Source organism: Camellia sinensis, chromosome 6, assembly GCF_055761805.1.
Source record: "Camellia sinensis isolate YWXY chromosome 6, ASM5576180v1, whole genome shotgun sequence".
NCBI lineage: Eukaryota > Viridiplantae > Streptophyta > Magnoliopsida > Ericales > Theaceae > Camellia > Camellia sinensis.
The window spans coordinates 91374218-91383952 of NC_138966.1; the positions used below are offsets into that span (position 1 = coordinate 91374218).

The window sequence follows — 9735 nt, forward strand, 5'->3', positions numbered from 1 at the left end:
ACTTTTCGTACTTTTTATCTCTAAAACACATCTCTCACACACAAACCAAACATACTACCTCAACTTATTTTCTTTTTTAATTTTCCAATTCACTTAAAATAGTTACTCTCCAATATTTATATAAAATTTAAACTCGAATTCTTTAATTTAAAATTCACATTTATCCAAATTTATTTTTAATATTTAAATTTAGTAATATCTTATTATTTTTTATTATAAAAAAAAATCAATATTATTATTAATTTGTACCTCTCCTCCACCGAACTCCTGCTTCCAGAGTCATACTACCTCTATGTATCTGGACCTTTTATTTCAGATTCTTCTTAATTCTTTTTATCTGGACTTGTAGAAAAGTTGAACATAGACTATGTTACCTATGTCTATTTTGGTAATACAATTAGAAGTTAATTTTTTAATTTTTTTAAAAATTACTTTACGTTTCTATTATTTTATTTGTATATATCTTTTTTTTTTTAAAAAGTTAAAAAAACTAAAATAAACTATCTTTTAATTTACTTCTAAAAATAAGTTATAGAGTTGTGGTGCATCACCCTCAATGGGCATAACATAAAATAGCTTCTATACATTTCAAACGACGCCGTTTGAATTTACTTAAGAGTTAACACTGACACGCTACCACTGATGTAACTTCTCACCTACAGTCAGCATATAAAAAAACAGAGAAGTTATTTGGTGGACCGGGCACGGCTACATATTGTCTCAAATGTGTTATGATTGGTGAAAATGATAACATACACGATTTTCTTTTGAATAACTAAAAAGAATAATATTAAAGATTTTAAATATTTTATCAAATATTCTATTAAATGTTTCAAATGAATATGAGATTCACATAGGCATTTAATATAATATTTGATAAAATATTTAGAGTCCCTAATAATTTTTTAACTAAAAAATAACAAGGACATGATAGTTGAGTTAAAAAAGAAGAAGAAGAGACATGATAGTTTGTAATTAATGAAGAACAAGACTGAGAGGGTAATTTTTGGTGAAAATTGAGCCGAGCTGTGAGATGGACTTTGTGGCCCAAAATACGAAGGACTGTGTAAAAAGGCCGTAATGTTACTCCGGCCCAAGAAAGGTAAAGTTACTCCGGCCTAAGAGATAAAGTTACTTCAGTCAAGAGGAATGAAGTTATTTCGGCCCAGGAATTGTAAAACGACTTCGGTTTGGACAACTTGGAGTTAGTCCGGTCTCCGAGTTAGTCCGGTCATGGCGTATTCTGGATAGATCGGTCAAGACCATGCTACTCGGTAGCTTGATCCCAACACACCATGGTTGAACAAGAGAGAACCGAGATAAGGAGTGGATGAGAAAACCGAGCTAATGATAGTTCGGCCTACTCTGTGGCTCTGCATAGCCAGTATTATTTCGGTCGAATGGTAGTTCGGCCATGGTAGAAACCATCCCACTTGGTTTAAACAGTGGGGGTGTAAAAGGATAAGCATTATCCTTTAGGAGTATGAATCCTAGGAGGACTCTGCATGGAGAAATAAAAGTCCTACTAGGATTGTGCCACTCGAAACCTATAAAAGCTCACAAGTATCACCTTGGAGGAGGTAACATAACACAACATATAATTTTGCTTCCTGAATACATTGAGCTTTGTCTATTTGTCAAGTTTTCTGACCTAGGCATCGGAGAGGTTTCCGGCACACACCTGCCGGCTAGTTCACGTTTGTGTTTTCAGGTGACAAAGCGACGTCGTAAGGAAGAGCGTGGACTTAGTCAACAGGATTATACGAGGAGAATTATTTCTTCCTCGTACAAAGACCATATAATAGTACACTAGGATCGTGAAATATTTTTTTTATAATAATAAAGATTGATAATTTAAATTGATTCTGTATTTATTAATGGATCGACTGGACGATTGATGTAACACTTATTTATCGTAATTGTCACTTTATCAATAGTAACTATCCGCCTTCTTAACAGACTGATATATTGAAAAGTTAAAATTTAAGCCATTCAAAACAAAATAAAATTCACTATGTTTGTTTTTAATTTTTTGAAAATACTTTTTAAAAAATTCAACTTTCTTATTTTTCATATTTTTTTTTTATTTTTACTAAAGTTTTTTAATATTTTAAGTAATTTTTTTAATTTTTAAATGCACCTAACATAAATACACTTAAAAATGATAATTTTGGTAAAAAAATCTTTAAAAAATTCACTAAATACCAAAAATACAAAAAAAAAAAAAGTTTGTATTTTATTTTTATTTTTATGTATTTATTAATTTTTAAAAATATTTTCCACAAATCTTTTACTTTTTAAATATATCTAAGTAAGGTACATCTTAAAAAATAAAAAAAATACTTAAAATTAAAAAAATATCTATTAAAACTAAAAACAAATGGAAAAAAAAAAAAAAAAACTCAGGCCTTGTTTCCTTTGTTTTTGAGAAATAAATTTTCAAGAACATTTTTTAAAATTTTATTTGGTTTTGTAATTTTGGAAATTTTTTTCTAAATTTTTTTTTTTATTTCCTACACATTAATCAATCACTTTTTCTCTCTTCTCTTTCATTCTCAATCACTTTTTCTCTTACACATATCTACTTAACTTACAATAAAATATCAAATTATCTCAAATTTTCATATTCTAAAATTATTTTTAAAATATATAACCAAATAAATCAAAAAAAAAAAAACTCTTTCTTTAACTTTCAAAAAAAAATTTATGTCTCGAAACCAAATCAAATAGACTCTCAATTTTGAAAATGGAACTACCAACCATGATTCTTTCCTAAAAAACAAGGCCAACAATCACGCTCAGACACTAGTAAAACAATACGAGTGTCGTCCCAATATAAAAGACTCTCTCCTCTCTCCGCCCTCTCTCTCTCTCTCTCTCTCTCTCTCTCTCTAGTTCTCTCCGCTTCTCTCTCTTCTCAGCAATGGCGACTATGACAGTTCCAGACAACCTAAGCCGAGAACAGTACGTTTACATGGCGAAACTGGCCGAACAAGCCGAGCGCTACGAAGAGATGGTGATGTTCATGGAGAAGCTCGTCGTCGGATCCACTCCCGCCGGCGAGCTCACCGTCGAGGAGCGCAACCTCCTCTCCGTCGCCTACAAGAACGTCATCGGCTCTCTCCGTGCTGCCTGGCGTATTGTCTCCTCGATCGAGCAGAAAGAGGAGTCTCGCAAGAACGATGACCATGTCGTTTTGGTCAAGGACTACAGATCCAAGGTCGAGTCCGAGCTCTCTCTCGTCTGCGCTGGTATTCTCAACTTGCTCGACTCCAATCTCGTTCCTTCCGCCACCGCCACCGAGTCCAAGGTGTTTTATCTGAAGATGAAAGGCGATTACCATAGGTATCTTGCTGAGTTCAAGGTTGGTGATGAGCGTAAGGAGGCTGCTGAGGACACTATGAACGCTTACAAGGCTGCTCAGGTACTTGATTTGACTTGAAATTTGTGAAATTAGGGCATGATATGATTTACTGTTGTGAAATTAGGTTTTACACACCTTGTAGTATTGGAAATTTTGAATTTAGATCAAGAATGTAGTTATGTGCTTCGGATTTCGAGCGAGTGATAGTTGTTAATTGTGGATTTAGCGCAATGAACATGATGACATATTGTTATGGATTGGCTCATCATGTAGGCTTTTTGAGAGTATAGCAGATTTGTGCATTTAGGAGTTCTGACTTTTTTGTGTTGTTGTTGAAGGATGTTGCTTTGACTGATCTGGCTCCAACACATCCCATAAGACTGGGGCTAGCCCTCAATTTCTCAGTGTTCTATTACGAGATTCTCAATTCATCTGATAAAGCTTGTAACATGGCAAAACAGGTATACTTCACTCCAAGTTACTTCTGGTTTGAAATGGTATTCTTATCTTATCTTTCTCTTGTTAAGCATTTGTTTATTATGATAAGATATCATGCCTAGAAAAATGTTTATGGTATTGTTTGTCAATTATAATATGACTTGGTTTGGAGGTGGATTAAGTAAGAATTTCGCTGAAGGAGGGTTTGGATGAGAGTTAATGAATTTTCCTATATGATCGGCTATGTACATGCTTTCTATGTGAAAGTTGTCCATTGATCTTCTTTACATCGTTCACTTAGGATTTAATAGATGAAATATTTGAAATAATTTTGAGTGAAAGCAACCTATGACTTGTAAGTATTTTAATTCTCAAGAATGCTTGTGGTTTTGGAGATGGAAGGATAGTTTTATAATTGTTTCATATCAACATTCTGCAAACTTAATAAAATCACTGAATCATCTCTTGTTTTGTCATGAAGCAATGAGAAGAGTTAACTGCTCCAGCCTTCACTTATTAGAAAATAATAGAAACAAAATAAGTTAACTACTTAAGTTTGCATTTAAGTAATTGTATAAAAGGAACAAAAATGATATAGATCAGGAACGATTCATTTGTTTCCTTTTGAAGGCTGTTCAACAATTTAATTCACCCGAGAAAATTGACCGAACCTACTTAACTTGTTCACCAATGGTCAACTTTGTCAAAATGTATGGTCAGTGTCAGTTGAATGTGATCAATTTTTTGGTTTTTTTAACTCGGTGGGTCAATGGTTCTTGGAAATAGAAACCTGCCGAAACTGAGCCTTCCCAAATATGCATTTAATAGTTAGACGACGTAGTGGTTGTGCAGATTACAATACATCAATTATTACAGGTGGCACCATGTAATTGGTTCTCTAAATAATACCTTGTCAAGTGTCTACTTTATCTCGTCTTCTCTCTCTATCTTATAACCTCCTTTACTCTTTCTCTCTACCCTCTTAGATTTAACACTCTCCTCTCATAGTGCTTTCTCTCATAGGTGGTATTTGATTGGAGGATTTGATGAGAGAAATGGAAAGGGAAAATGAAATGTAATCTTACTTTTTGTTTGGTTATAATGGAAAACACCAGGAAAAAGAAAGAAGAAAATGCAATCTCATTTTTTATCTTTCAGCAATGATTCATACCACTAATTTTGGTTCTAATAGAGCACTAATGATATGGCAATAAATAAAAAAAGTAGAATAAAAATAAACCAAGACCAAAACATCACATCAGTGTGGGTGGAGCCTACTGCCAACTCATTAGAGTTACCTTTAGAGCTCAAAAATTAGAGCTCCAAAGCATTTTTCTTTATCTTTTGAACAAACTATTTTAGTAACTTTTTAGCTTTTTATGAAAAGATGGGCAAAAAAGTAGAGAAATTGATGTGATAACTTATAGTGACTTTTTAACTTTTTGGCTAAAATTGCAAGTTGCCAAACAAGATTTTTTTTTTCCCCGCAATTTCTTAACTCAACCAAACATAACTTGGAATTCGAATCTTGTTAATTCTTTCTCATTTTCTTTTTATTTCCCTTTTTCTTTCCATTTCCCTTATCAAATCTTCCAACCAAACACAGCCATAGGATCTCCATCTTCTTTCTCCTCGCTCATCTCTCCTCACTAGATCTTTGTCTTTCTCTTTCCTCCTCATCCTCCATTGTCTCTCTCTTTCCTCTTCTCTTACATTACAGAGTTAGCGATTCCCTATCTCCTTAGGCGTGATTCTTGGCCTTCACCGTCCAACCTTTCTCTATAGTTTCTAGTTCTCCGTTAGACCCTCATTGCTGACTCTCTATGGTTTCAACCCTTCTAGGATTACACCTCATCTCAAAACCCTAACATATAGAGAAAGGAGATGGTGAAAATGTATGGGTTGAGTGTTGTGATTTCTCTCAGATCTACACCACCATCGACCGAAGACCGACCATGAAACCATTGATATGATGATCTCAATTTTCAAGGATTGTTGGGATGAAATTTGGTGTTCATATCGCCAATTTGATACAGTTGGTTCTAGTGAAGGGTTGATGAAAAAGCTAATTAGCCTTATGTGGATGTGAGGTTCATATTAGTGAATCTAAAATGTCCATTTATATGTGGCTATTGTGGATAATCATCATAATCTCTCTGTAGCGTGGATGCACTAGCATGGCAACTGTGCAAAAAATATGGAAGTGGAAAGATATTGGAAGACCTTTAAGTGGAAAGTGGAAAGACCTTTAAGCTAAGTAGCATAGATATGGACACATGACACGACATTGAAAGCCGACAAGTCGATTTTCAAAAAATGCAGGACACAACACACCCTGGGACATGTTAAAATTTTATTTTTACATGTTATATGTTATATATAAAAATTTATTGAAAGATGATGAAAAATATGTAAAATAATACTAATTACATTAAAAAGTTATATATTTTATAATTTAAATATTCAGATATCATTCGCGTAACAATTTCATTCTTATAGAACTTTGCAATATATATGATATATTTATTTTATTAATGCTTCAAAACAAATGCAGAACATTGCTATTATAAAAGTATTCATTGCATAAGACGTGTTTAGAGTGTTCAAAAAGTGTCTGCAAAGTGTCCGATATTATGAATTTGATTTTTTTATTAAGATAAGTTGAAGAGGTGTCGGACATACATTTAGGAGTGGATGAAGAGTGTCGGTGTCCGACATGATTATCGGACACAACACACTTCCTTCGTAGAATTGTCTGTGTTTCTTAGCCTAGTGGAAAGACATTGGAAAGTTTCATTTTAGGAGTTTGGTGTTGAGCTTGTTAATGATATTCAACTGCTCAAAACTCTACAATACACCAACTTTGAGTTACAAGCTTGGTTGGGACTTCTAAGAGTAATTGCCCCCTGATCTTTTTGCAATACATACTTTGGGTAGTTTTTTTTAGTGGTGCTTGCTAATGCTTGTTTGACATGTATATTAGATTGTGCTATTACATCCAAGTGAAGCTTCTCTATGCTGGTTGTCCTTGCTTATGTTTATGCATGAGTATGATTTATAATTATCCAGATCTGGATTATCTGGCTTGCATGTGCTACATTACTTTTCTTAGGGTATCTGTATTGATGGTGATGGTTTGTTAGCTTGATGATTGGATAGAGAACTTAATTATAAATGCAGGCTGTGACTGGTGGTTCTCTTCAACTGCTTTTGTTTTAAATTTTAATTTTTAAGGAAAAAAATTGTTTTTTACATTGCATTGGTGGAAATTGAATTAAATGCTTGCTTCCTTTCTGGGTTTTTCTGTTGATACATGTGATATATGTCACAGGCTGTCTTCTGGAAGTAATGGTCAGGGAAAATAAGAAGTCTTGCAATCAATATAAATAAGGATTACAATGACTTACAATTGTTTCTTTCGCTAATTAATTTATGAATTTTAATTGTACACAGCTGTGCTGTTATCATTGTATTTGATGGAGGACAACCAATCATCGGCTTACACGTCACTTTGAATTTAATAAACTGTGGGACAACCTCTGTAAGAATCCAAAAACAAACTTAACCATGATTTAAACAGGTTCTAATAATAATTTAAAGAGAGCAATAAAAGCTGTGTGAAGCTGAAGCAATTCCAAAATGTTAAATCTTTATCTGGTAGTAAAAAACTTAAGATCTAGAGTTGTTGGAATTTACTGATTACTTCACAGAACCTTCCTCTCTCTATCTCTGTAAAAATCAAACTCAATTTTATCCCTGAATTTCCTGATGACCCACCTAAACTATCTGTCTCATATATATATATATATATCTCATAGCTTTTCAACAGTGTTTGAGCCTTGTGCGGAGGTGTTTGTCTGTTTAATGGTCAGGTTGCCCCCCAAATTTTTTTTTTTTTAACTCTTATATATCACAAAATCCATAAAAAAAAAAAAAAAAAGAAGTCCAAAGAATAGATACAGAGCAGATCAGTTGAACAGATCATTAATATATATTTTAGGTGGTGGAGGGTTTTTGGTTGTTGAACATCAGGTTGTTGTATATATCTCTGCTTTGTTAAATCAAAACTCGGTAAGATGATTATTTGTTTTACTTCTTTATTACTATTTATTTATGGAAAATGCCTTAGACCACTAATTAGTGGTGGCTCTAATGATGTGGCAGTGGGTCCCACCCACTGCCACAGTGTATTTGTGCCTTGATTTTTTTTTTTTTTTCAATTTCCACCTCATTAGTGGTGGGGTTAGTGATGGCAAATTAGTGGTCTATAGCATTACTCTTTATTATATATCATAGATGGAGTTGTGAAATGCTCAGTGATTGAAAAATTCTGTAATTGCACTGTTGCAGTGCCACATTTCATTATGTTCTCTCTTACGTTATAATGTGGTGGTCTCCATGGTAACGTAGGTGTGTTTGTTTGGACGGACTGGATAAGGAGGGATTGTAATCCATCGGACTGTTAGTCCCGGGATACATTGTCCCTGGACTATTTGGTCAGATTGGATTTCTATCCTATGTTTGTTTAGTCATGGGATTAGATGTCTGGATTGGATTATTTTTAGTGAATCCAATGTTTGGTTAGACGGACTGGATAAGGATAAATGTTCAAAAGACTATTTTACTCTTGTAATTTATAATTTTTATTTAATATATAATTTTAAATTTGTAATCTATAATTTATAATTTAACAACACTAAAAAAATTTAATTTATAAAGCCATAATTTTTAATTTATTATTTTCAATTAAATTAAATTTATAATTTATATTTTTTATTTAATATATAATTTTAAATTGACGACAATAAAAAATAATTTTATTTAATATATAAATTAAATTTTCAACAACACTAAAAAAAATTTAATTTATAAGGCCATAATTTATAATTTATTATTTTTAAATAAAATTTTCAGACTTCCATATTAGATTTCTATTGATTGTACCTTTATTATTATCTCTGTGGACAGGCATTTGAGGAAGCAATAGCTGAACTTGATACTTTAGGTGAAGAATCATACAAGGACAGCACTCTCATCATGCAACTGCTAAGGGACAATCTGACTCTTTGGACTTCAGACATGCAGGTCTGTGAATCTCTCTCTCTCTCTCTCGCGCGCGCGCGCGCATTGCCATGGTCAAGATTATTCTATTAGCTATAGATCTTGCGTAACCCTAATAAATTTTTCTTTTTTTTTTGGGTACAACATGTAACCCTTATAATTACAGAACTAGCTCGATTGATGATTTGACTTCATTTTACTTTGGAACTTTTTATGCAGGACCAGATAGATGAATCCTAAACATCTTTCAAGCTGACGAGTTGTGATATTCTCCTGGAGGAGGTGGGCGTTGAATGTCATTTGTTTGTGCTGACTAATTGTGTGTTAATTGGAGAATGAGCATCAACCCAATGAAATGATGTTTCATACTCAAGACTTTGAAAACCTGCTTTAAAAATTCTAGTGGTTTGGAGTGCTTTGCTGGATGTACTAGTTGCTATATTTTGCTGCATTATTGCATTTGGTTGTAGTTTGATATTACTGTCTTCTCTTTTTCTATGGTGGTAGAAAATTAGTCCCATATGTTGACAGAAGGAATTGTAATGTTCTTTATGATGAATGCTTTTTTGCCTTTTCAAAACATTGCAATTTATATATATTCTTTCAGCTTGATTCCCATAACTAGTCTGCTATATTCTTTGGTCCATCTGTTATTTTAGAATGGCTCACTGTTGGTGTATGGATCCTTTGCTATTCATTGGGTGGTTATATCATATTTGTAACGGATTTGTAGAGGTTTCCAGCTCACTTTTTCTGAGTAATTTCGTAGTGCGAGTACCTTCTGGAAACTGGTGTTGATTCACATAGCAGGACACTCTTGATATTGATTCAGTAGTCTGGATCTAGTCTCGGATGAGTGTAAAACAAGCTTA

The 9735-nt window shown here is 33.2% G+C and overlaps 1 protein-coding gene across 1 annotated transcript; it reads left to right on the forward strand.

Annotated features, from left to right (window-relative positions):
• The first annotated feature begins 2728 nt into the window (after window positions 1–2728).
• On the forward strand, window positions 2729–9484 carry LOC114276898 (14-3-3-like protein G-BOX factor 14 kappa). Its single transcript, XM_028218732.2, has 4 exons — window positions 2729–3424; window positions 3703–3825; window positions 8771–8887; window positions 9083–9484. The coding sequence occupies exons 1-4, from the start codon at window positions 2924–2926 to the stop codon at window positions 9101–9103; spliced, it is 762 nt and encodes a 253-aa protein (XP_028074533.1). The 5' UTR covers window positions 2729–2923; the 3' UTR covers window positions 9104–9484.
• The last annotated feature ends 251 nt before the right edge of the window (window positions 9485–9735 follow it).

Coding starts and splice junctions, on each gene's coding strand:
- LOC114276898 (XM_028218732.2), top strand. CDS start 2,924: ATGGCGACTATGACAGTTCCAGACAACCTAAGCCGAGAACAGTACGTT. Junction 3,425..3,702: donor ACGCTTACAAGGCTGCTCAG/GTACTTGATTTG, acceptor TTGTTGTTGAAG/GATGTTGCTTTGACTGATCT. Junction 8,888..9,082: donor TTTGGACTTCAGACATGCAG/GTCTGTGAATCT, acceptor CTTTTTATGCAG/GACCAGATAGATGAATCCTA.